This window comes from Cervus canadensis, chromosome 11 (assembly GCF_019320065.1).
Source record: "Cervus canadensis isolate Bull #8, Minnesota chromosome 11, ASM1932006v1, whole genome shotgun sequence".
NCBI classification, from domain to species: domain Eukaryota; kingdom Metazoa; phylum Chordata; class Mammalia; order Artiodactyla; family Cervidae; genus Cervus; species Cervus canadensis.
In genome coordinates this window covers 74,941,266-74,967,035 of record NC_057396.1, presented here as the reverse complement: position 1 = coordinate 74,967,035, position 25,770 = coordinate 74,941,266, and the positions used below count along the sequence as shown (strand labels likewise).

At 58.9% G+C, this 25,770-nt stretch overlaps 2 protein-coding genes across 3 annotated transcripts in view; one reads left to right on the top strand and one right to left on the bottom strand.

Moving 5' to 3' along the window:
* The window catches only part of P2RX3 (purinergic receptor P2X 3), a 31,817-nt gene extending 17,459 nt beyond the window's left edge, over positions 1–14,358 (bottom strand). Inside the window, exons 1-8 of the mRNA XM_043481746.1 lie at positions 13,841–14,358; positions 5,894–6,029; positions 5,359–5,430; positions 5,135–5,198; positions 4,115–4,208; positions 3,824–3,901; positions 2,905–3,046; positions 2,129–2,265 (exon numbers count right to left, since the gene is read on the bottom strand). Coding sequence (XP_043337681.1) covers positions 2,129–2,265; positions 2,905–3,046; positions 3,824–3,901; positions 4,115–4,208; positions 5,135–5,198; positions 5,359–5,430; positions 5,894–6,029; positions 13,841–13,959 — 842 coding nt within the window. The 5' untranslated portion in view covers positions 13,960–14,358. The remainder of the gene's footprint in view (positions 1–2,128; positions 2,266–2,904; positions 3,047–3,823; positions 3,902–4,114; positions 4,209–5,134; positions 5,199–5,358; positions 5,431–5,893; positions 6,030–13,840) is intronic.
* A 1,496-nt stretch (positions 14,359–15,854) lies between these two features.
* On the top strand, positions 15,855–25,469 carry SSRP1 (structure specific recognition protein 1). 2 transcript variants are annotated; one of them, XM_043481899.1, is made up of 18 exons: positions 15,855–16,011; positions 16,458–16,581; positions 17,007–17,192; positions 17,824–17,929; positions 18,226–18,416; positions 18,501–18,731; positions 18,874–18,977; positions 19,064–19,192; positions 19,513–19,734; positions 20,424–20,496; positions 20,603–20,611; positions 20,890–21,028; positions 21,117–21,162; positions 22,874–23,003; positions 23,423–23,593; positions 23,759–23,847; positions 24,536–24,722; positions 24,973–25,469. In XM_043481899.1, the coding sequence occupies exons 2-18, from the start codon at positions 16,528–16,530 to the stop codon at positions 25,042–25,044; spliced, it is 2,139 nt and encodes a 712-aa protein (XP_043337834.1). In that variant the 5' UTR covers positions 15,855–16,011; positions 16,458–16,527; the 3' UTR covers positions 25,045–25,469. The 2 variants fall into 2 exon arrangements, with proteins under 2 accessions (XP_043337834.1, XP_043337835.1); XM_043481900.1 differs by lacking the exon at positions 20,603–20,611.
* The last annotated feature ends 301 nt before the right edge of the window (positions 25,470–25,770 follow it).

The window sequence follows — 25,770 nt, the reverse complement described above, 5'->3', positions numbered from 1 at the left end:
GCTGGGAAAGATTGAAGGCGGGAGGAGAAGGGGGCGACAGAGGATGAGATGGTTGGATGGCATCATCGGCTCAATGGACATCAGTTTGAGCAAGCTCCAGGAGATGGTGAAGGACTGGTGTGGAAGCCTGGAGTGCTGCAGTCCATGGGGTTGCAAAGAGCAACTGAGCAACTAAACAAAAACAACACTCTAGCCTGGAGATCTTTGGTGGGAGGGTCAGCTATCTGGGGCCCCCAGGGATTATGCTCGCAGGGTCCTTAAAGACCCTCTGACCTGTCTCTCCACATTTAACCTATGCTTATTTATGACTGGTCTTCCCTGGGGGCTCAGCTGGTAAAGAATCCATCTGCAATGTGGGAGACCCGGCTTAATCCCTGGGTTGGGAAGATCCCCTGGAGAAGGGAAAGGCTGCCCACTCCAGTAATCTGGCCTGGAGAATTCTGTGGACTGTACAGTCCATGGGGTCACAAAGAGTTGGACACGACTGAGCGGCTTTCACTTCGCTTATTTAGGATGAGGTCTAACTCATGTCCTGCTGTGCCTAGGGTGACAGAGGGGAGGGATGCAGTGCGTGTGTGGGTGAGCCCACCACGACCAACTGAAGATGAGAACTCCAAACCGGTTCTTCTTGGAATGAAAGACTTTCCTCTAAAGCTGTATGAGACCTCGAGTCAGGGTCTTCTTCCTATCTCTACTCTTCACAAGCTCTCCCACCAGATGAGTTAGCTGGAGGGCTGAAGAATTCCCAGTGGCCAGAGGGAAGTTATGAAGATGAAGACTTGCAGTTTAGATCACAAGAATTTTTATTAATATGTTACTATTTTAAGCCACCATACAAATATCCTTTGTATTGATTTCAGTGTGATGTACTGACTGAATAAATATGACAATTTCTGCCAGGGAGCCAAACAGTATTTTTAACCTACTTTAAATTATGTGTTGTTTCCTATGGGTTTTTTTTTTTTTTTAAGTTTAGAGTTGATTATAAAGGCACTTTCAATTTTAAAAAATGCTTCTTTCCAGAGAACACACACACATTTTAAACTATTAATTGTAAAGCTTGTTGTTGTTGTTTAGTCTCTACGTTGTGTCCAACTGTTTGAGATCCCATGGACTGTAGCCTGCCAGCCTCCTCTGTCCATAAAGGAGTGGATAATTATTTTTTAAAACTACAAACAAAGATTAAAAAAAGGAAAATGATTTTTTCGCTTATGGATGCCATTATGTTGGGTAATACCATTATAATAGAGGAAATTTGAATATATAATTGAAATACATTCTTAATCATATTTTGTCCCCTGATTCCTGCCTATTTACCTAATTTAGCCTGTTTACGGTATATAACACTGTGTTCTTAATCAGGACCCTGCCAGAAATTTTGGGACCTTAAAAAATTAAGGGAACCCACCCCCCGCCCCCAGAGAGCTGAAGTTTTCCACACATTGTCTGATCAGCTCAAGATAATAAGGTTCATAGATAAGGAAATGGGGATGGAAGGAGGGCTTTCAGCTGGTTCCCAATAGTTTGCCCCAAGTTCTTTTCTCTCCCTTTCTTCAAAATGGGGAGAGGGATCCCTTATGTCTCAAAGCCATTGGGAATGTAAATGAGATGGTATTTAAAGACAGAGTTCTTGTTTGGAAAGTCACTGAGGAGCTAACAGTAACACTGTAATCATTACTTGTCACTCAGATGAAATCTCTTGGTTACGGACAGAGATACAAAATTTCCACCTTTTGAGAAAAGGATAGGAGCTATCACCCTTGCTTGGTGAAGCAAGAAACCTCAGAAAATTCTGGTGCAGGGGACAAATGGGACGCCCCACAGCTTCAGAGCCGGAGGAGCTCGGAATGGGTTCAGAACCAAGGAACCAAATGTTCCAGGAGGCCCTGGTCTCGGGGCCTAACTGCCAGCTGGGAGCGTGAACCCTCCGCGGGGTCCCTGCCCCTGACGGCGAGCTTGGAGAACCGCATGGGGTCTCCGAGTGGCCGATGGCTGGAAAGTCCTCCCTGATTTTGAGCCGAAACCCAAGAGGGGAACGTGGTGCCTTCTCTTCCTGGGGGGCACTGCGGCCTGACGTGTCAGGGTGCCCGCCTCCTCGCAAAGCCCCGGGGGATGGGGGCGCGGTTACCTGAAATTGTAGCCCGGGGAGACACTGCTCTTCTGCGAAACGCCGTCCAGCCGGGTGAAGGAGTATCTGGGGATGCACTGGTCCCAGGCCTTGTCCAGATCGCACACCCAGCCGATCTTAATGCCCAGGACTCCGCCCTGGAAGGAGAAGGGGGCGGACTGAGCCCTCTGATGGAGCGGGCAGAGGGCAGAGGTCGGGGGAGAGAAGAGGGCTTTGTCACGCATCCCTTAGCAAAGAAGTGCTGTAGCTGAGGGTCACAGCCCCTGGGCCTCTCTGATCCCTGTTTTCCGCATCCTTTTTTCTCCCCATGGCGCTGGCTCTTGTGGAGGCCTGCCCTGTATTGCGCATGTGGCCCTAACTGCCCCACAGCAGGCGGGATCTGAGTTCCCAGAGCAGGGATTGACCTGCTGCCCCGGCTTTGCAAGGCGGGCCCTGAACTGCCGGACCACCAGGGACGTCCCTGGTGTTTTTTGGTTATCTTTAGTCCCTTAGTTCTCAGGCAGGGAAGTGACCACTGATCCACCTTCCCGTAGTGTGGGCGCTCCTGGGAGATCGGAGGCCTCTGCCTGCACGTGGAGCGTGAAGACAGGAGCAGGGGAGAGGGGGCTGGGGGTGGGCAGGAGCACTGCGGGCAGGTGCGGGCACAGGCCGGGCACAGGTCTGGGGTGCCCCCACCCGGGGCATGGCCACACTGCAGCTCCTCCCCGGCCCCCAGGACCCCCTCCACCGGCCAAAGGGCCCCCCCAACCTCAAGGCAAGAGTGGCTTGGTCCTCACCGTTTGGGCCAGCTTGGCAAAATCCTGCCCCGCAAACTTGACCACGTCGCCCACCCGCAGGATGGGGCAGAAGGGGGCTCTGTCCGGGTGGAAGCGGCAGGTCTTCACGTCTGCCGCCGTCAGGTCGGGGAGGAGGTTCCCCCTGGGGAGTGGAGGAGGGTTGATGCCTGGGTTTCCTTCCAGCCCCCGCCCTCTGGACGCTCGCGCCCCGCACCCCCCACCTCTGCCCCTGGCCTTTCCATGGCCTGCACCGCCGCCCTCCTCTGTGGGGGTGGGCGGCCTTATCATCGGCTCCTCTGTTGTGCTCTGCATGCGGACACCGACCAGGAAAAGCTGAACGGGGAACCACTGGAGAGGGGCCGCCCCAAGGGAAAAGAGATACCCCGTGCACTTGTGGGCTTGAGGCAGGGAGCAGAGGACCTCGCCTTCTTCGGAGGCATCCCCCATTCCAGGCCCAGGGTCCACTGTCCCTGTCCCCACCCGCACTGCCCAGCAAAGCCCCCGTGTGGGGCCTCAGCCCCAGCGCATGAGGCTGGCAGGGAAACCGGTCCCAGAGTCCACCCTGGGGAGGTCTCCCCCTGGGGAGCTGGGGAAGAAGGGGTGTCCCCCTCCCGGGGGGAAGGGGTGGTTGCGATGCTTCTTGGCTTCAGGAAGGAGCTAGGACTCATTCCTTTGTCCTCCTGATGCGAACAGCTGACTCATTTGAAAAGACCCTGATGCTGGGAAAGATTGAGGGCAGGAGGAGAAGGGGACGACAGAGGATGAGATGGTTGGATGGCATCACTGACTCAATGGACATGAGTTTGAGTAGACTCTGGGAGTTGGTGATGGACAGGGAGGCCTGGCGTGCTGCAGTTCATGGGGTCGCAAAGAGTCGGACACGACTGAGTGACTGAACTGAACGGGACTGAGAACTCACTTCTCGAAGTTGAAGAGGGGGAAACGGATGCTGTTCTTGATGAAAATAGTGAAGTTCTCGGCTTCCATCATGACAGGCCTGTGGGCGAGAGCAGGAGGCCTGAGCTTGGGAGGAAGGAGGCGGAACCAGGAGGAGGGTCCACCTACCTTCCTGGGAGCACCTCCTGACGGCCTGGGCGGGGCGTCTCGGGGTCTGGGGGAGACGCTTCGAGGGCCCCGGCCCTGCCCCTCCCCCCCCGGGAGTGGACGGGACCCGGGCGCCCAGAGGCGCGGCGCGTTCCCGGGCGCTTACGTCTCCACCGTGTCCACCTCCGCCGGGCACCAGCCCTGGATCTCGCAGGTCCGCAGCGCTGAGCTGTAGTTGACGCAGCGGCCGGTGAGGATCCCTGCGAGGGTGGAGCCGCAATCGCTGGGTGCACGCCCGGCTCTTCACCCCATCCCTCTCTCCCCATCCTGGACGCCCCCCAACACACACAGGGACCCCGCAGGTGGAGGGAAAGGCCAGGTCAGGGAGGTGGACCGGGGGCCCCGTGCTCCTCAGACTCCTCCCTCCTGGCCTCCCCAGCCCTGGACTGGCCGGACGGAGGGGACGACCCATCCTTCCCGTGTTCCAAGCCCCTTCACCACGGAGGCCCCTTCACCGCGGAGACCCCTTCACCGCGGGCTCTTTCCTGCCTCCGAGCCTTGGCTGCCTCTGCTCCTCTTGCCTAGAATGCCCTTCTCGAAGCCTCGCCTGCCAAATCCTACCTGTTCTTCAGGACCCATCTCAAATGTCCCTGCCTCTAGGAAGCCACTCAGGGCCACCCGCCAGGAATCAGGGACTCCCCTGGTGGCTGAGCGGTAAAGCATCTGCCTGCAATGAAGGAGCCGCAGGAGACCTGGGTTCGATCCCTGGGTGGGGAAGATCCCCTGGAGGAGGGCAGGGCAGCCCACCCAAGTATTCCTGCCTAGAGAATCCCCATGGACAGAGGATCCTGGTGGGCTACAGTCCATGGGATTGCAAAGAGCCGGACACGACTGAAGCGACTTAGCACGCACACGCCAGGAACCAATTTCTCTCCCCCAAGCCCCCACGTCCCACTGACCGTCCCTGAGGGCCCTGGCCACCTGGGACACCTGTGTGCTCCCCATCCCTGGACCGGCAGCTCTGGGGCAGCCCCCACTGGGGTGGCATGCGGCGGGCTTCTGTCAGAGCGGGCAGTGCCACCCGGGACCCCTGATTCCCACCGTCTCCCCTGGCGGAGACGTGCTGCCTTCAGGGTCCGCCTGATGCTGTGGGGTTGGGAGGGGATAGGGAGGGGGCCTCACTCACCTCCCCCTGGGAAGCGCTCAGGCCCACACTGGCTGTCTGACACACAGCGGAACTTCTCCTCGCTCTGCAGGGAGACAGGTGCAGGGAGGATCCATCACCCCGGGGGGCAGTGATGGGGGGCGCTGGAGGGTGGGGGGTCCCACGCAGCTCCAGGGGCTGGACCCTGGGCCCCTGAATACACCCTGAACCCCATGCCTCCCCCAACCACGCTGCACTGCCCTCACCTCTGCGCAGAAGCCTTGCATCTGGTTTTCCGTGACGATCATCTTGGTGATGATGACGAAGACAGAGGTGCCCTTGGGAGGAGGAGGGAGAGGGAAAATGCAACAGTGCCAGTTTGAGAGGTGGGTACAACTGCTATCCCCACTGTACAGATGAGGAAACTGAGGCTTGCACCCAGAGATCTGGCTAAGGTCATGGGGCTAACAAAAGGCAGAGGTGGGGTCCAAGCCAGACTCTTTCCAGCTATCCTTCTGGCCCTTCTTGCTCCCCCCAGGGTGTTGCCCTTGATTTCAGGACAGGTTGTAGCAGAGCCAGGGAGAAACCCAGCTCCCTGACACCCAGTGCTGCCTAGAAAAGTGGGAAGGCAGGCCCCAGGCCCCAGCACCTCCCAGCTGCTGGGGGAGGGGTCCCCCGGATCACTGATGCCACGGCATCTGGTCTGGGAATCCCATTGGTGCTCCTTGCCTTGGCCCCTCCCCGCCAAGCTACCCAGCCTCTGGGTACCCACAGGCTCCCGGGCTGGGCAGAGGAATGTACCTGGGGGGGTGTCACATAGTCAGACACGTCCATGACTCGGTTGGCATAGCGTCCGAAGCCCTTGACCTTGGTCACCACCGAGGACTCGATGGCCGTGTCCCGCACCTGGTACGCCTTCTCGTGCAGGAAAACCCACCTGGCGGGGGGCGTGGGGGCGGACAGCAACAGAGGAGGGGTGAGGCCCTCAGACAGAGGCTGGGAGAGGCCCCTTCCTGTCCGCCTCCAGAGGGCACGGGGCGCCTGGGCTGGAGGCCTGGGCCAGCCCGGGGTTGGCTTAGAGTCACGTTCTCCCCCTTTCTGCACTTTCCCGCAGGAACCCTTTTAGACTCCTTTTTCCCCCTAATCGAACCCCTCTTTGAAATTTTAATACCTATCGATGCCATTTGTGTACTGTTTGTTGTTTTCTGCCTTTTACATAAAGAGACTGAGATGTTTGGACTTCCCTGGTGGTCCAGTGGTTAAGCGTCTGCCTGCCAATTAGGGTTAGGGTTCAATCCCCCGTCCGGGAAGATCCCACAGGCCCTGGGGCAACTGAGCCCGAGCACCACAACTACTGCAGCCTGGGTGCTCTGGGGCCTGTCTGTCGCTGCAAAAGAAGACCCACAGCGACGAGAAGTCACTGCAGCTAGAGCGGGGCCCCTGCTCTCCGAAACTAGATAAAGCCCACACACAGCAGCGCACACCGAGCACGGACAGAAAGTAATTAATTTTTTTTTTAAAAAGCATTTTTAAAAAAGTAAGGTTTTTTTTTTTTTAAGTTTTCCAAGAACCAGTTTTCAGCCCTGCTGTCTTTCTCTCTCTGGCGGCATCCGGAGAGAGGACGCAGAGGGTCACGGGCCTCTGATCCCAGTGCCTCCCAGGCTTTGCTCACGGCTGTATCCTAAGAGCTGGGGTTCAGCGGACCAGCCAACGCAGGCCCCGGGCGCTGGATGAGAAGGACGTGGGAGGGAGGCGGGGCCTGGCAGGTCAGGGGTGGGGCTGGGGAGGGAGGCGGGGCCTGGCAGGTCAGGGGTGGGGCTGGGAGGGAGGCGGGGCCTGGTAGGTCAGGGGGTGGGGCTAGGGAGGGAGGCGGGGCCGCCTATTTCTTGGGCTGTGCTGCCACCCAGAGGGCATTTACCTGTACTGGTTGACACGGAGTAAGAAACTACGGTCCTTGTCCCCCAAACACTTGGGCCAAAGAATAAGTTTAATAGAGAAGGGAGAAAACGCAGATATGAAGGGGAAATGGTCAAAGCAGACCAAGTAATAATTTAGCAAAGTCCAGGAGCTTCAGTTCCTGCGCAGGCGCTAGAGATAACCCTCTGAGCCCTAATCTTTGAGCTGTCTTATAGATACGGAAACTCCCCAGCAGGTGGAAGAATTTGATTAGGTGGTGAGCGGACTATAGCCGTGACATAAGCTGCCACAATTCTGAGAACTGGTCTCAAAAAAAAAAAAAGGAAACAAACCAACCCCGGAACTGAAGATGAAGTGTACTGAAAGCAATGGAGACGCCGTCGGTCAGACCCCCGATGACCAATTTCAAGACGACGATCAGAGCTGTTTCTGCGTGCAGCTTTGCCCCCCTTCAGCCGATAAAAGCTGAAGCTCCCTGATTGTCGGGGGTTGGGGGGTTGGTGGTGTGGGGAGTCTGCCTTTGGAGAGCATCTGGCATCTCAAAATAGAGCAAACTTTCCCTTCCACCGACATGGCCTCTTTACCGGCTTCTGAGAGGCGTGCGACTGAGCCCGCTGTCAGTCACGCGGCTCCACCCCGCCCCCACCCCGCAGCGTCCGGGGCAGAGAGGGACCACGTGGGGCCGGGAGGATGCCCTGGGATTCTTCCCTTCCTGCCTCCCTCACGGGCCCCTCCCAGCCTTCCCCAGCAGCAAGGAGGGGCTGCCCCTGGTCCCTTGCTTTCCCCTGGGTTTCGGGGCCGTGCTCGCCTTTTCACGGGAAGTCACCCCCTGCCCTTGGGGCTCAGGCCACGCTCAGCCTCAACATCACTCGCGAAAGTTCCATCTGCTCCTGCCTGCAGGCGGGGAGGCGTCTTCACTCTCCTCGCCGTGCAGACGGCAGAACCTCCTCAAACACGTTTGCGAAACGCTGCGTCTGTCTGCCCAGCTCTGCAGACACACCGCGACTTCTCAGGGAATCTAGGGGCGCACTTGGAGAATATGGTGTTAGGGTGGTCTTCTGATGCTCACGAGGGCGATAACCGGGGGTGGGGTGGGGGGGAGCCCCGTGAGAGGAAGACGGGCAGGCGGAGTGGAGACTGCGGAGCTGAAAAGACGAGGCTGGCTGGCGGGGTGGGTGAGGGCTGGGAGGTGGCTGCAGGCTGGCCCGAGGAGCTTAGAAGCAGGGGTTGGGACTTCAAGCCTGGGAGCTTTCTAGCCTCTGGGGTCCCCTGATGTTGGGAGACGCAGAGGGGAGCAGCTCGTGGGTCGTGCTGGAGTCCCGGTCACTCGTGGGGTCCTACCTATGGGACTGAACTTTACAAGCGGCTCCTCGTTCAGTTTTCAGTGAAAGGGTTCACAGTCACCCCCTAGTGGGGCTTCCCTGTGGCCCCCGAATTCTTTTTTAAAAAAGATATTAAATTATTTGGCTGCGTAGGGTCTCAGTTGGGTTTCCTAGGTGGCTCAGGGGGTAAAGAATCCGCCTGCAATGCAGGAGACACAGGTTCGATCCCTGGGTCGGGAAGATCCCTTGGAGGGGGCGTGGCAACCCACTCCAGTGTTCTTGCCTGGAGACTCCCATGGACAGAGGAGCCTGGCGGGCTACAGTCCATGGGGTCGCCAAGAGTCGGACACGTCTGAGCGACTGAGCACGCAGGCACGCAGGGTCTCAGTTGCAGCACCCGGGGTTCTAGTCGTGGTGTTCCACCTTAGCGGCCTCAAGACACCTGGGATCTTAGTTCCCCGACCAGGGATCGAACCAGTGAACCAGGGTCCTCTCATTTGAAGGCAGGTTCTTAAGCACTGGACCGCCAGGGGAGTCGCCGGCGCCTGCGTTCTGAACGCTGCCTTGAGAAGGCAGGAAAGGGTGGTCACCGCCAGCGCCGGCCGAGGGCCCCTCACCTGCGCTGCTGTTCCTGCCTTGTTCCAGGCAGCGCCCTGAGTAATGAGCCATTAAGAGTTCTCTGCGTGCTTGCGAACCGCTCCTCGGAACACCACGCCTCTGTGGAAGTCTGCAGGGGGGTGAGCTTTACTTCCCTTGCCCTGCCTCCTGTGTTGTGAATACTGGTTTCATCTTGGTCTTGGGAGGGAAGGGGGCTCATGGAGAGGTGTCAGCTGCCTGTCTCGCGTCCCAGCAGAAGGAAAGGAGCGATTATGGAAAATGGGGACGTCGTCCAGAAGAGCTTTATCAGCTCTCAGGCTGCGGCCCTTGGAGCCAAGGTGGGGGGCGGCGGTCTGACGAGCACCTCTGCGGCTGTGCTGCCCTCGCCCGGGGTGGGGGAGGGGGCCATGGTGGCCACTCGGCCCCTGGACCCTCCGCGTGCCTGGCCGTGCAACGGACATGCCTCTGTGTGTCCAGCAGTGAAACGACCGGCCTCTCCTGTCCTTAAAGTCTGGGAACCTTCAGGTGGGAAGCGGCGTTCAGATGGTCACCATCGCTGTAGGATCCGCCCAGCACGCTGAGGATGCAAGAGTCCTTTCTCATGACCCAAGGGGACCGCTGTGCTATTATCCTCATATTACACACGAAGGAACCCAGGCCCGGAGCAGGGCACCGACTCGCCGAGCTGGCATGCACATTCTGACCCTGGATCACCCCTGCAGGGCCCCCAGTGGGGTCCCGGCCCTCAGCCCCCGGTCCTTGTCCAGCTGGCCTCGCCCATCAGCCGGGAGAGCAGCCCCCGGCTCAGGGACGTCTCAGGGGGATGAGCCCAGGGCCCTTGGGACGATTAAGCGGCCTCTCTCCTTCTCCTCCTGCCTCACGGCTCCTTCCTGTGCCTGGGCAGGATTCCCCTCCGAGTTGAATAACAAGCGGAAGCATTCCAGTGCCCCCTCGGGGCATGCGGGCAGCTGGAGAAAAGGAGGGTGTTCATTTCCAGAACAGAGGGGCCGCATCTGTCTCTAGGGGCCAGGGCTGAGGAGACGGGGCGGCACTGAGCCTCCAGTTCTTGGCACGGACTCTGCTGCTCTGACTTCTTTCTCGCGTTCCTGGTTCATTATTTATAGAGTGGGAGGCGGGCGGCAGCTCCCTGGCAGGTGGGATGTGCAGGATGGAAGTCAGGGCAGTGTCCCATCTTGTCCACCACCCGGGAGTCAGGGAGGAGATCGGGAGGGTATGAGGGTGTGTGTGTGTGTGTGCGCGCGCGCGCACGTGGGAATCAGAAGGGTCTCTTAGGAAGGTGTGAGCTGGGGGGAGGGAAAGGGGGACACGCCGGGAGCCTGGGAAATGTCAACAGTCACTAGCTTCCTGAGTCACCCAGCCCAGGCAGAGACTGGCGTGTGTCATCTCCTCCTGCCAGAACCCTCGGAGGAGGCATTGAGGTGGCATCGTCCGGATACGGGGACTGAGACGTGGAGATGGAAAGTGACCTGTCTGAGCCCCACTCCTGTTGGGGCTGGAGCCAGGCTTCTAACCAGGTTTCCCCATCACGGGGCTGGGGTGCTGGGCGTGGGGCGGGCAGGAAGAGAGCCATGAGATTCCATACCCCTCTTTGTAAACTGGATCAATCCCCCCCTTTTAGTGGCTTTACATGTTGGACGTCTTTGGAACCTTTGACCTGAGGCTGAACGTCGTGAACCAAAGCGGGTGGCCATGCAGATGGGGGTCCTGGAGTGGGAGAGCCAGGGCAGGGCTGTGATGGGCTGGGGGCGCCTGCAACCCCGACAGGCCCTTCCCAGGGCGGAAGGGGCACCCCAAAGGTGGGAGGCCCTCACTGCTGTGGGCTTCCTGCAGGAAGGCCCCAGGAACCAACCCCAGGCCGGGCACTGGCTGGCACGTCTGGGCACTCAAGCCTCAGGGATCATCTCCTTCTTCCTCCTTAGGTGCTCACGGGATCCAGACAAGGGGTGGGCTCTTAGGAAGTCCCCCCACTGCCCCACCACTGCAGAGGAGACTGGGCCCAGAAAAGGCACGAGAAACACCCAGGAAGTCCTCACAGAGACACCTCTGTGCACCTGGGGCGGGTTAGGAAGCCAGGGATGAAGGGGCGTGAGCCACAGGCAAGCAGCTGAGGCTCAGGCCAGTGTGTGTGTGTGTGCGCGTGCGTGCGTGCGTGCGTGCGTGTGTGTGTGTGTGTGGGGTCGATCAGCTGGTGTGTTGCTGTGCGTACATAAGAGAAGTGGTTGGCTCCTGTCACTCACGCCCTAGGTAAAGATGTGCATCTCGTCTACCTGGCAGGGCTAATGTGGAAGCGATTCAAGTCAAGCATTAACCTCAAAGCTCTAAAACTCCTTTCAAATCCTCCTGCGTCGGAGCCACAGCCACCTCTCTCTGCATGACTGCCTGGCCTCTTAACGGGCTCTCCTGCATCCACTTCTGCCCACGCCAATCCCTGGGGTGTCAGCCAGGGCTTCCCACCTCTCCCCCTACACACACACACACACACACACACACACACACACACATACACACACACACACACACACACACAGAGGTTAAAACGCATCAGGAGCTTCCATCACCGTACATCACTCCTCTGCAGCATGAAGGCTCGGAGGTCCAGCCTCTGCCTGTGGCCGCAGCCCCATCCTCCACCATCCTCTCCTTGGCTCCCTCTGCTCCAGCATCAAGATCCCTTCTCACCCCGCATCCAGCAGGCCCTTCCACATCGCAGAGCGGGCCTCCTCTGCCTTGAACCCCCTTCCATCCCTTCCCGCACCTGGTGGCTCTGACTCATCCTTCAGCTCTTGGCTGCAAAGTCTCGTGTCCAGAAAGCCTTCCCTTACTTCCCTGGCTGGGTCAAAGGCAAACCCTTCTGTACCCGCGACCCACGGGGCACTGGGCCCCCCTTCTTTAGCCCCGAGCCACCGCTGCCATTTTATATCTGCTCGTGGAGATGGTCTGATTAGTATCCATCTCTGGCCGGGTCAGCTCCATCGGGGTGAGGACCCGTCCTGCTTGGGCCCACTGTTCCCGCCTCTGTGTCAGGAGGACACGCTTGGTACAGTCCTGCTACCTTCGTGACCATGGATGCGTGTCCCGGCTCACAGGCACAGAGATGCGGCTGAGGCCAGGGGTTGGGCTGAAGAGCGCGCTGCTGGAACTGCCAGGCGCTGCTCCGTGGGGAGCTGTCAGGCTGGGAGACGGATGGGGCTGGATGTCAAGACGCCAAAGAGCCTCTCCCACCCGCCCAGCAGGCCGGCCTGCAGCACTGAGGATGGGGCACCGGACTGGATCAGGGAGAGACAAGGGCGGTGGGAGGCGGGGGCGATGGAGCCCGCTGGGTCTCTCCTCCATCAGTCTCCTGCCTGGAGCCCACAGAGCCAGGCCAGGCTGGAAAATGCTGAAGTAGCTCTGTGCTCACCTGGACCAACAGACCATTCTGCAGCGATGAACAACCACAGCTATGCACATGCAGGCAGACATGCAGCCTTAAGAACCAACTTTGTGCCAGGCGCCGGAGACACTGACGGAGAGCATGTGCAAACATCCTAGCTCGTGAAACCTCAGCATTGGAACAGAAGTTCATTTAAAGCCATTTAATCCCATCCCAAAGCTTGAATCCCCCCTCTAATGTCTCCGCGAGGAGACTCCATGTGCAGCCTCATCTACACACCACATGAATGAAACCCGCTGGTTCTCAGCACGCCTGTGGAGCTGCTAAAAATTTCCTTCATCCATGTCCACCCATTTTCCCATGCACTACTCTGGCCTGGTGGGCCAGCAGGTCCACTCCTGCGGCCCCAGCCCCCACACACACGGGTCTCCTTTGACCTCCTGGCATGAACTCCTGACGGTCATCAGTGTCTCCCACACGCAGACCCGTTGTCTCAAGGAACAGTGTGAGGCGAGAGACCCGAATGCCAGGGAAAAAAGAAACAGACCTCCGAGGTTTCCGTCCCGCTTTCCTGATTTGAATCACCGCGAGAAGGACAGAACCTGTGTCTCCCCCCAGCCATTGTTTCACGAACCTTTGTGTATACATGTGTGTACGTGTGTGCGTTGTGCACCTGCAAGAGGTGGGGGCCAAGAGGGGGTGTTTTGACCTCCCTGGCCCTTAAGCAACTCCCAGGATGGGTTCTAGGGCATGAAGTCAGGCGGATTTAGGGCACCGATGGTCTCTGACAAAGGGGAGTATTTCTGGCCCCTGAGGGGGTGGTCCCCTATGTCATGCTCAGAAAAGCCTCCTTTCTCTGCAGTAAATCTTCCCTGGAGGGGTATTTGCACCCATTTCTGCCTGCCACCGGTCTCCCCACAGGGGCAGGGTCCCCCACCCCACCTCCCCACCTTGTCCTGCGCTCAGAGAGCGAGGGCTCCCCTTCCACGTCCTTGCAGCATCTTGCCCAGCCTGTCCCTTCTCCGCGCTCTCTCCGCCATCCACCTGGTCAACCTGTCACCGACTCCCTTGTCTCATCGCCTTCTCCTCCCTTCCCCTGGCTCCCCCGTCTTTCTGAGACCCTGAAGAGTTGGCTGAAGGCAATGGGAAGGTGTGTGTATGTGTGTGTGTGTGTGTGTGTGTGTGTGCGGGGGGGGGGGGGTCTGTTCTCTGGTTGGGGCTCGGGGAGACGAGAGAGTGAAGGGGAGACGGTGGAGGGGCCACAGCTCCCCTCCTCGGGGTGCATGGCTGCGGTCCAACTCTGGAGGGTTTAGTGGAAGAAAGAACTCCCCGATGATGGCAGCGGAGGCCAGTGCCTCGGATGGGGCCCCACAGATGAGAATGTCACCCCCCCACAGGGGAGACGCTTAGGCAGCTGGGCAGCAACACTGAGGGGAGGCGGGGGAGGACGGGATCCGGGGGCGGCCCTTGGGGTCGCTAGGACCTCAGGTTTCTAGGTCCTGGGGGCCAGAGACTCACCCCACGAAGTAGGAGATGATGAGAAGCTGAACCGCTCGGTTGATGATCCCAATGGTCCAGCTCTTCACGACCACCGACTTGGTGGTCTCGTAGGTGAAGAAATCTGAGATGCAGTTCATGCTGAGAGAATGACCCCTCAGGAGAGACCCAATGGAGGACTCAGGAGGGAGGGGTCATCCAGATGGAGGCTGGGGGGGCGGTGGGGCGGCTTAGAGGGGGCTTGAGGAATGTGGAGCCTGTTCCTTTAAGTCAGGCAACCCTAGCCCCGGGGCTCAGCCTCTCTCTGCTTTCCACCCTCAGGTCTGCCAAGAGTCCAAGGCCAGGGTGGGTGACCCCCTTTTTGTTGGTTTCCACCCCACTCCCCTGTGATGTCATGGCAGGGGTGGGGTCTCCAATCCCAGGCTCCTGATTGCCTGGGATGCAGCTGGCGGGGGCCCTCTGGGACTTATGCTTTATCTGCACTCTGTCTACCGCTTAGGTTCTGTTCTCTTGTGCTGCGTCTCCATCCCAGCTCACCAGCTGCTCCACGCTCTCCTGAAAGCCCCTTGTAATACCCCACCCCACCCACCCAGCAGCCTGCTTGAGCTGAGTTCATTCCTGTCTTCCTACAGCGCTCAATTCTACAGACACCCCCCTCTTTTCAAGAGCTGCCAGCAACAGCATGGGTTGGGGGAGGGGGGTCCCCTGAACCTTTCTCCTGGCCTCACGGGAGAGGGTGACTAAAGAGTCACTTAGTTTCTATTTCCTATCCATCCTGGCAGTGGCTGAGGTTCTACTTGCAGCATTGCATTATAATGCTGGGTGTTTTTTGTGGGGGTTGTTTTACTGTCAGAGTATTGATCTGAATCATCTGTTTGATTACATGCTCCTGGAAGGCTGGAACTGTTTCCATCTTGTTTGCTAGTTTCCTCAAATCCTACCACCGTGTCGGAGCTCAATGCGTATTTACTGAATCTAGTTGAATTTATGTTGCTAGAGAGTGTGGGAACAGCCATCGTCCAGAGGGTAACACCATGAGTTCAGGGAGCAACGGTGCGTTCACGTTGTGTCTTGTCCCAGGATCGAAGCTACTGGTGTAACCACACGTCAGACTGTCAGAGAAATGTTGAGTTTCAACATTCTGCCTTAATGTCTCCATGCTCGACACGTATTGTCAGTCATTCTGAATGTAGAGTCACAGTGAAGATGACAGAGGAGAGCTAGACCGTGGTAGGTAGATCTGTCTTCAGCTCTGTCGCCAACTGAGACCCCCGGGGCAACTGTCGTAAGGGCCTCAGTTTTCCTCATCTGCAAAAAGAGGTTGGAGCGGACAAACCCAGACATCTCTCCCAAGTCTGGCCGCCTCTGATTTTGCAAGATGCACCCTAGGACTCTAGAAGGTGGGGTTGTGGGGGTGGCTGGCTTCCGCAGTCCCAGGGTGATAGGCTTTCAAAGCAGTTGTGGCTCCGTGATGAACCTGACACCAGCGCTTGAACTTGGCAAGGCCGCGGGCCAGCCCCTTCCAGGCAACTCACAACTTGCAGGGGCTGCTGGAAGTTTCGGGGTGGGGTGGGGGGGGGGGTGTGTGTGCAGCGAGCTCATTTGCAAAAGGACCCAGTCCTCTCTGGACAGGGGAGGGCAATGCAGTCACAGCGACATCAACGCCTGCATTCTTCTGGAAGCCAGTGGGAGGGGTTACTTCTCTGCACAACTATTCCAATCTTTTCCTTCTTGGGTCAGACTCCTTTCTGCTTCACAGAAACCACTATTGTACAGGAGACACACGCGCATCATTCCAAGGGCCACGCGCTTCGGGGCCCAGTCTGTGAAAAACACTGCGCAAGTTATCTTTTAAAAAGCCCAGGCGTCTTTAGCGCTTAAGGGGCCCCCGATCTCCGGGCCCGGGGGTCGGGGGCCGCGCGGGCTGGCGGGGCCGGGGTCGGCAGCCACGCCGGCGGGCGGGGCCCGCAGGTCCTCCGGCGCCGCTGGCGCTCTAGCCGGGCCCCTAGCGGGCGGCGCCTCTCTAGCCGGCCGCCGTCTCTATGGCCGGCGCTTCCGGTGGCGGGACGCGGGGCCGCGCACGCGGGAAGAGCCTGCCCAGCGCCCCTGCCCGACCCCCGCCCGCGCCGTCCGCCCGCCCCGGCGCGCCCACCGCCTGGGCGCCGGTGGCCGCGAGGCTCCGGCCCGAGGAGGTGGGTGGTCGCCGGCCGCGTGCAGGGCGCGGGCCCGGCTCCCCTGCGGGGTGCGCGCGGTGGACCGGCCCGCGTTGGAGGCGACCGGCCGCGGGCGAGTCCATTCTGGGGGGCGGGAGGAGCTGCGGGTCTGGGGGCGCTGGGGGTCTGGGGGGGCGCCCTGCGCGTTGAGCCGGCCGGGCCTGGGGGGCTGCGCTGCTCGGTGCCGTGGCGCCCGGTGCAGCGCCCAGGGCGGATGTCGGGTGGGGGGGTGGTGTCAGCACTTCTTGGGGCAGGCCGGGCCCCCAGATCTGGGCCCGGCCCCCAAGGACTGGGCCCAGGCCCCGGAGCCCGGCCGGTGGGCTCCTGGGTGGAGGAGATCGGACGCATGCCCGGCGTAGCGCGCCCATCCGGGGGCACCATCAGCGGCCGTCCTTCCTACCCACCTCTCTCCCTCTCAAATCCAGATCCCCAGCGCGCCCTGCGTCTGCGCGCCCACCCAGGAGTTTCGGGGGGTACCATTAGGGCTAGGTCAGCATGGCAGAAACCCTGGAGTTCAACGACGTGTATCAGGAGGTGAAGGGCTCCATGGTGAGGAGGGCCCCGCGGAGGGAGGGGAGCAGCACCTGCAGGGCCACTGGCCGTGCACATGCTCTGAATGGGCATGCTGGTTTGGAAAAGGGGTCAGAGTACCCGTGTGTGCTTAGGGTTCCCCCCAGCTGAGAAGCGGTACCAGGGGAAAGGACCAGAATCAGGTCCGCTTGAAGGGCCCCTCAGCTGCAGCCCAGTCTTGGAGCCTGGAACACTCCCTGCAAGGGTTGTGGATGCCTGAGCCAGGATTAGAGCCCAAGGGACCTGGCGGGCTTGTCTCTCTTTACTGGCCCTCAGGGCTCCCCACGGCTGCTGCTGCTCCGGTCTGTGGATATCAGGCGGGCCCAGAAGGGGTGCCGGGTGGGACTGACCCTGGTCTGCTGCGCTGCGGCGTCCCCACGCATGTGGGCCTGTTTCCCCGACAGAATGACGGTCGGCTGAGGCTGAGCCGTCAGGGCATCATCTTTAAGAACAGTAAGACGGGCAAAGTGGACAACATCCAGGCCGGGGAGCTGACGGAAGGCATCTGGCGCCGGGTGGCTCTGGGCCACGGGCTTAAACTGCTTACGAAGAACGGCCACGTCTACAAGTACGACGGCTTCCGGGAATCGGTGAGACACCCTGTTGTCTTGACTGTGTATCTCCTTTAGTTTTAATCTTCTGGAGAGACAGGTGGGGGCCCTTCTTCTGATAACTGTGCGATCGCTGGTTTGGGCTCTTTACAGCAGGACCACTGAAGCCATTAAGCAGTCAATGTTCACTTTTGGGTCATCTCAGGAGATTGTTTGTTCCCTAACTCCAGAAGTTTTTCTACTGTTTGGATTTTTTTTTTTTTTTGGTGGCTTCTGCCTGTTGCCTTTATCCAGGTTCTGGGTCTTACCTGATGCTTTAGTTTGGGTTTTGTTTTTCCATTGTGGTCTGCGTGCATTAAAGATTTCACTTCATCTTCATTTCCACTTTTGCTAAAGCAATACTTGTTCAAACTCAGAAAAACATTGCAAGACCCATAACTGAGAATGTCAGCCCCTTACTTTATTTTTCCGCCAGCCTGAGAAATAACCCAGAAATAACCTCTTTCAACAGTCTTTTAAACAGTTTTATAGCTGCGACTCTTAAGTCAGCATGGATTTCTGATAAAAGGTATACTGGGACAGTTTCTCAGAAACAGATAATCCCAGAACATCCGTTGGTGTTCAGGCAATCAGGAGTTTACTGGGCTGGTTCTCTTTCCTCTCACTACAGGAGTTTGAGAAACTCTCTGATTTCTTCAAAACTCACTATCGCCTGGAGCTAATGGAGAAGGATCTGTGTGTGAAGGGTTGGAACTGGGGAACCGTGAAGTTTGGTGGTGAGTCCTCCTGGGAGATTTGAGGTTTCAGGGAAGGAGGAAAGATGAAAGATTTCCCCCTTTAACTTTTCTTGCTCTCTTTCTGCCACTGTGTCTGATTTCCTGTCTGTTTCTAAATAATCATGTGTTTATTGGGGACCGACAGTGTGTTAGGCGGCCTGCCTGGTCCCGGGGGTCTGGGATGAACTGACAGCCCCCGGGCCCTCTCCGTAAGGAACCTGCAGTCTGGTGGGAGTGCAGTTCATGCTGAGCCAGGGGAAGAGCCTGTGGATGGGTCGTCCGCCTTTTCCCCACAGGGCAGCTGCTTTCCTTCGACATTGGCGACCAGCCGGTCTTCGAGATCCCTCTCAGCAACGTGTCCCAGTGTACCACGGGTAAGAACGAGGTGACACTGGAGTTCCACCAGAACGACGACGCAGAGGTCTCCCTCATGGAGGTGCGCTTCTACGTACCACCCACCCAGGAGGACGGCGTGGACCCCGTGGAGGTGAGGCCTCCCGCGCTGCTGAGCGGCCCTGGACAGCCCCGAGGCCGGCTCCCTGCAGCTTGATGACCTGCATGTGCCTCTCAGGCCTTCGCCCAGAACGTGCTGTCGAAGGCGGACGTGATCCAGGCCACTGGAGACGCCATCTGCATCTTCCGGGAGCTGCAGTGCCTGACGCCCCGAGGCCGCTACGACATCCGCATCTACCCCACCTTCCTGCATCTGCACGGCAAGACCTTTGACTACAAGATCCCTTACACCACGGTGCTGCGGCTCTTCCTGCTGCCCCACAAGGACCAGCGCCAGATGTTCTTTGTGGTCAGCCGGAACCCTCGGGCCCTTGACCCTGGGGCCCGCCGGGGTCTTTGGGAGGCGGATGTCACCCGTGTCCGTCTAGTTCCTTGGCTGGTCCTTGCGGAGCCCTGGCTGGCGCTGAACCCGGTCGGTCCTTCCCCCGCAGATCAGCCTGGACCCGCCCATCAAGCAGGGCCAGACCCGCTACCACTTCCTCATCCTCCTCTTCTCGAAGGACGAGGACATCTCTCTGACACTCAACATGAACGAGTGAGCGAGGCTGTCCGCGGCCTGGGTGGTGGGCGGCGGGTGGGCGGGAGGCCGCAGCGCTGCTGCCTGCGCCCTGCTGTTTGCAGGGAGGAGGTGGAGAAGCGCTTCGAGGGGCGGCTCACCAAGAACATGTCGGGGTCGCTCTACGAGATGGTCAGCCGGGTCATGAAGGCGCTGGTGAACCGCAAGATCACGGTCCCCGGCAACTTCCAAGGGTGAGCGCGCCTATGCACCGGGGGCCTGGGCTGCTGCCTGCCGGGGAGGCTTGTGCACCGGGGGCCTGGGCTGCTGCCTGCCGGGGAGGCTTGTGCACCGGGGGGCCTGGGCTGCTGCCTGCCGGGGAGGCTTATGCACCGGGGGGCCTGGGCTGCTGCCTGCCGGGGGTTGGGGATGCACTCTCTGGGAATGCAGCCTCGCGGGGGCCTGGGCGGGCTGTCGCTCGAGGGGGCAGCCTCCTGAGGCTTATTCATTGGGGGGCCTGGGGCACGCCGTGTGCCCGCTGCCCCAGCAGCACTGAGCGCACCCCCTCCCCCAGGCACTCAGGGGCCCAGTGCATCACCTGCTCCTACAAGGCCAGCTCGGGGCTGCTGTACCCCCTGGAGCGGGGCTTCATCTACGTCCACAAGCCGCCCGTGCACATCCGCTTCGATGAGATCTCCTTTGTCAACTTCGCCCGTGGGACCACCACCACGCGTTCCTTTGACTTTGAAATTGAGACCAAGCAGGGCACCCAGTATACCTTCAGCAGCATTGAGAGGTGAGTGCCTCTGCCCAGCCCTCCCGTGCACCCTGGTCCCGACCCAGCCTCGTCCACCGGGCGGCCCGGCCTCCCCAGGCCAGCGAGTCTTCTCTGACGTAGAGTTTTTCTTCTGCGGCCTGGCATTTGGCAGTCCCCCTTGGGGTGCTTAGCCCGTGTCAGCTAGTCCATTGCTTGCTTTCTGTACTTAAAAACACCCGACTGCCCCGTGTGTTTGGTACTGGTCCTCCTCCTCTCCCCCACAATGGAAATGCTGTCTCCCTCTTCCGGGAATGAGCTCCGTGCCCGAGAACACAGCAGCTGTTTATCAAATGCTGGCTGGGGGCTACACGTTTCACAGACACGTTCACCCTCAACCTTTATAACAGCCTGAGAAGGATGGGTTACAGGCCAGCAAAACGCCGGGCATGTCCCCCGGCCGCCTCGCCCCCTGCTCCTGCGTGTTGGACAGGCACACACCCCTTCCTGCCTATTCTTCCCCTGAAATCTTAAGATCCTGTAAGTTTCCTTTGAGACCCACGTCCAACTCCTCTGCTTGCCATCCACTGGGGGTCTCTGAGATCCCGGCAGCGATCGTGCTGTCGAGGGTTCGGGCCCCTGGTCCCTGGCGCCCCGCGGAGTGTCAGGACAGCCCGCGGCCCAGCCCACGTCAGCCCTGCCCATCGGGTGACGGACACCTCTCCTCACAGGGAGGAGTACGGCAAGCTCTTCGACTTTGTCAACGCCAAGAAGCTCAACATCAAAAACCGCGGGCTGAAAGAGGTACCTGGGCGTGCACGGGAGGAGCGCCCCTGTTCTCGCTGTCGGGGAAGGGGCCGGGGTTGGCGCGGCTTCTTTTTCACTCTCTCTTCTCTTCTCGCCCTTGTAGAAAAAAGAGGTGCGTGAGACCCTCCCCCTCCGGGTACAGGCTTCCTGGCATGATCTTAGCACAGGCTCCGCAGCCCCCAGGGGCCCCCCGGGGGCCGGGCGCGGGAGGGGCTTGGACTAACCGGGTCGGCAGGGAGTCGGGCAGACGCCCCGCGCTGAGCTGTGTGTGGACACGCGGCCCCGGGGCTCCGGGGGCGGCCGCTCCGAGCTGCTCACAGGCATGGGGATGGCTTCCGCGGGCGCAGGGCGGGGGTGGGGCTGGCCCTGAGCCCCGCGCCCGCCCTGCAGGGCATGAACCCCAGCTACGACGAGTACGCCGACTCGGACGAGGACCAGCACGACGCCTACCTGGAGCGGATGAAGGAGGAGGGCAAGATCCGAGAGGAGCACGCCAACGACAGCAGCGACGACTCGGGCGAGGAGACCGGTGGGCGGGCGGCGGGGCGGGGCGGGGGTCCCCTGGGCGGGGCGGGGTCCCCGGGGGCGGGGCTCACGCGGCCTGTGCTCTTTTTCAGATGAGTCGTTCAACCCGGGTGAAGAGGAGGAGGACGTGGCAGAGGAGTGAGTCGTGGGTCCACCTGGCGGGGTGAGGGAGTGGCCCGTAAGCTTCAGGGACCAGAATATTTCTGGGCTTCCCAAGTCCCGGAGTTACCTACTGACCGAGGGTAGAAAAGTGACCTCCGGTGAAGTGATACAGGGACACGGTTCGAAAGCTGTCAAGACGCTTTGTAAGCGCAAAGCGCGTCCTGAACCCAGAAAAGGAGAGTGGGGAGAGAGTGGCGGAAGGGGCCGGAGCTTGCCCGCTTCCTGTTTGGGGGTCCTGGGGTCAGGCAGTGCATCTCCGTGTCCTCCCCTGTGAGATGGTAGTGTCCATCACCACTTTTTAAAAAAAACATTTATTTTTGGCCGCGCTGGGCGTTCCTTGCTGGGTGCAGGCTTTCTCTGGTTGTGGCGAGCAGGGGCTGCTCTACGGCCTTGTCTGCGGGCTTCTCGCTGCAGTGGCCTCTCTTGTTTTGGGGCAGGGGCTCCAGGGCGCGAGGGGCTTCAGGAATTGTGACTCATGGGAATTGTGACTTAGCTGCTCTGCAGCGTGTTGGAATCTTCCCAGACCAGGGATCAAACCTGTGTCCCACCAGGAAGTTCTCTATCGAGACTCTTGATTGCCACTGTCAGGAATCTGACTCAAACTGACTTTCGCGTAAGAGTGAGTTTTACCAGGTCATGTAACCAGATAGTTCAGTGATAGAATTGGGCTGAGGCACCTGAATCCAAAGGCTTCCCTGGTGGCTCAGACGGTAAAGAATCCATCTGCAGTGCGGGAGATGTGGATTCCATCCCTGGGTGGGGACGACTTCCTGGAGAAGTGGATGGCAACCCACTCCAGTTATTCTTGTCTGGAAAAATCCCACGGACAGAGGAGACACAACTTGGTGACTAAACCACCACCACCACGACCTGAATCCAGGTGCTCAAAAGTTGTGAATCTTAATTTTCACTTCTTCTGATTTCCTTATTTTTAGATAGGTTCGCTGCACGCGTTGCTAAATGACCCTGAGCAGCATGGGGCAGGCTCAGTCCTCAGAAGTGCCGCCTTCTCCAGAGCAGCAGTGAATAGTGTGGTTGCCTCCCCTTTCCTGGGTCTGAGTTCTGAGATGTGCTCTGATGGGTCAGAACTAAGCCACGGGACCCCCCCCCCCCAACCCCAGAGCCTGTGGTTGGGGTGAGCTCCCCCTGAATGGGGCTGGGTGTGAAGGTTCGTGAGCAAACGCTTGTGAAAATGCCTTGGAAACGGCTCTGCACCATGATTCAGGTGTAACGGGGCTTGGTCTTCTGAGGAGTTCCACGTGTGATGGAGAGGACCGCTTATGGGTACTGGGTTGGACTGAGGGTGGTCCCCCCACTTCTTATATGGTAGCTGATTATCTCTTCGTCAGAGAAGACTGCAGGGTTAAAACAGTTAGCTCAGAGGAACCGGTGAAGTGGACCTGGGGCGTGTTCTGGGCAAGATGAGATGGTGGCTTTGACTCCAGGGGCATGAGGTCTGGGTTAGGTCGTGACCCAAGAAAGCCACTGAGGCCCACTGCGTCGTTCGCTTCTCACTGATGGATTCGACGAGGAAGCCGCTGCCACGGCCGGGTGGCGACCGGGCGGTCGAAGGCATGTCAGCGAGAGGAGGACGCGCGCCGCAGCCCTGCTCCATCTCTGTCTGTCTGGGTGGGGGTCTTCGGGCTCGCTGTCCTGTCCTGAGCTGGTGGGGGGCTGTCCTCCACAGGTTTGACAGCAACGCCTCCGCCAGCTCCTCCAGTAATGATGGCGACAGCGACCGGGAAGAGAAGAAACGGAAGCAGCTTAAAAAGGCGAAGATGGCCAAGGACCGCAAGAGCCGCAAGAAGCCCCTCGAGGTGCAGACTCTGCTGGGCAGTGGGGGGAGGCTGTCCTCTTTCCATCCTCCTGCAGCCCCCCATAGGGCCTGCGGACTGGTGCTGCTGGGCCGAGTTTTGTAACCACCGGCGCTGGCCTTGAGGAGGAGCCTGGAGAATTTTCAGTGTGGCCCTTGAGACAATTAGCTTCTGGGAGATCCAAATTGGGAGCAGGCTTCCGTCCCCAGAGCCCAAGGAGGGGGTTCTTCGTGAGCTCAGGCTGGGGTGCAGAGCAGCGGAGGACATGGTCTCCGTCCCTGGGAGGCTCTCCATCTAGCCTGTCGCTGCCCAAGTCTTTTCTCCATTGTGTCCCTCTAAGAAGGAGGTCCAGGTCCTCTCTTGGGGAGAACGTGGAGCTTTGTGGGCAGTAGGTGGCCGACGGCCTCTGGGTTCCTACGCAGGTAAAGAAAGGCAAGGACCCCAATGCCCCCAAGAGGCCCATGTCTGCCTACATGCTGTGGCTGAATGCCAGCCGGGAGAAGATCAAGTCGGACCATCCGGGTATCAGCGTCACAGACCTCTCCAAGAAGGCGGGCGAGATCTGGAAGGGAATGTCCAAGGAGAAGAAGGAGGCAAGGGGCCGCGCACACGCGGCGTCGGGAGCCTGGGACCGGACGGAGGCGGGCGGGACCAGGGCAACGGTTCTGTGCTGGTTTTGCCTGCACTGGGGCAGGGGCGGGGCTCTCATTTTTTTTTTTTTTTCTGTTTTTTTCATTCCCTGTGTGTGTGTGTGACAGGAGTGGGATCGCAAGGCTGAGGATGCCAGGAGGGAATATGAAAAAGCCATGAAGGAATACGAAGGCGGCCGTGGAGAGTCCTCTAAGAGGTGAGAGTTGGAAACAAAATGACCCAGGAGCTGCTTTTCTGGCAGATATTTTTGCAGTTCCAGGTTGAGAATTGGGGTGTTAACAGACACACTTCTGCCTGCAGTAGGGCAGTGCTGCTCAGATCGGGGTAGGCAGTTGCCCAGGTGTGGGGAATGGGCTGGAGTATTTCTGAAGGTAACTTGGGTAAATAGGCTCATTTTCCTAAGAGCCGTATTTTCCTTCAATTTTGTTTCAAGGTGTGGGGGAAATTAAAAATAATCATTATGGAGCGTAATTCACATGAAGTTTTAAAGATAAAGGAACAGACGTTAGGAAGATCCCTTAGAGAAGGAAATGGCAGCGCACTCCAGTATTCTTGCCTGGGAAGTGCCATGGACAGAGGAGCCCGGCGGGCTGCAGTCAGCAGGCTCTCAGAAAGAGTGGGACGGGACTTAGTGACTCAACAGACGTTAAGCACGTTTTGCATATGGGGCTGCTTCAGGCTGTAGCCCTTGATCCTTCCGGTGATTCAGTTATGATGAGCTCCCCTGGGGCGCTCGGGGCTGACACACCTGTCTCTGTATGTTTAGCGAGAGCTGGGGAGTGTGGCTGGGATTGGGAAAGGCCCCGTGAAAACCAGGAGAGGTTCGGCCCTGAAGATGTGGGGAACCTGAGGGCCCAGTACCCTCTTCCCTCTTGCTCACCTAGGGACAAGTCCAAGAAGAAGAAAAAAGTCAAGGTGAAGATGGAGAAGAAATCCACACCCTCTCGGAGCTCATCGTCGAAGTCTTCATCAAGGCAGCTGAGCGAGAGCTTCAAGAGCAAAGAGTTTGTGTCCAGTGATGAGAGCTCTTCCGGAGAAAACAAGAGCAAAAAGAAGAGAAGGCGGAGTGAGGTGCGGTGGGGCTTGGGGGGCCGTGGGGCCTGGAAGGGTGGGGGCCGCTGGGCTGGTGGTGGGACAGACAGACATCCTGGACAGAGGGGTAATGAAGGGCAGCGGGTGGGTGGAATCTGTGCTTCTGAAGGCTAACACTGGGGTGCAGGGAGCGGGTAGCCAAGTGGGGGGTCCTTCCCTGAAAAGTTGCTGGGGGCGAGGGTGGCCTGGACTCTGCACCTCTCCCCTGTAAGAGACCTTTGGCTTTCAGGACTCTGAAGAAGAAGAACTAGCCAGTACTCCCCCCAGCTCAGAAGACTCGGCGTCAGGGTCTGATGAATAGAGAGGAAGATTGTGTCTCCTGGAGCTTGCCCCGTCCCAGCCCGAGTCTCCCCACCCGTGTTTTGGTATCCGTTTTCTCCTATGAAATGCAGTCCTTGGATTCTGCGCCATCTGAACAAGCTTTCCTGCTAGCCTGCACTTCCTGGGGCCGCAGGGGAGGTGTCTCACCCTGCGGCTTCAGAAGATGGCTGTTTATAATCCGGGGAGACATCAGGTGGGGGCCAGGGCAGGGCCGGATCCCACCGCGCCCCCTGCCTTCCTGGCCTTTGGGGTACAGCTGCTGCTTGTCCTGTACAAGTTGCCGCAGGCAGGGGTCCTGTGAGGGCAGGTCTGTAGCTCCTAACTGGGGCCTATTTCTACTTTTATTTTGTATTTCTGGTCTGTGAAAAATGAACATTTAATAAAGGGAACTGACTTTGGCAATCACGTCCTTAGGCCTTCTCTCTCACCCCGCTGTATGGCTCTCACTCTTGGTGTTTACTGCACTCATCTGACCCTTCAGCTGGGAAGTGAGTCTCCAGGTACAGCCTGTTCTGTTCCCGGCTGGACAAGCACTGGTTTTCGGTCTCTTCTGGTGGGATGGGCCACCTGAGAGTCTAGAAATGAGAGCTGATCTGATTAGGCAGTCTCTCTCACAGCAGCACTCCATTAGCGAAGCTGAGAGGGCAGCTCCGGCTCCAGCCTTAAGAGTCCAGGGTCTTGGAAGTCTTCAGATAATGGAATCAGG

Excerpts from the sequence above, each read along its gene's own strand:
- SSRP1 (XM_043481899.1), top strand. The coding sequence starts at position 16,528 with ATGGCAGAAACCCTGGAGTTCAACGACGTGTATCAGGAGGTGAAGGGC. Across the intron at positions 23,594-23,758 it reads TGTCCAAGGAGAAGAAGGAG|GAGTGGGATCGCAAGGCTGA; the intron begins GCAAGGGGCCGC and ends TGTGTGTGACAG. Across the intron at positions 23,848-24,535 it reads CGTGGAGAGTCCTCTAAGAG|GGACAAGTCCAAGAAGAAGA; the intron begins GTGAGAGTTGGA and ends TTGCTCACCTAG.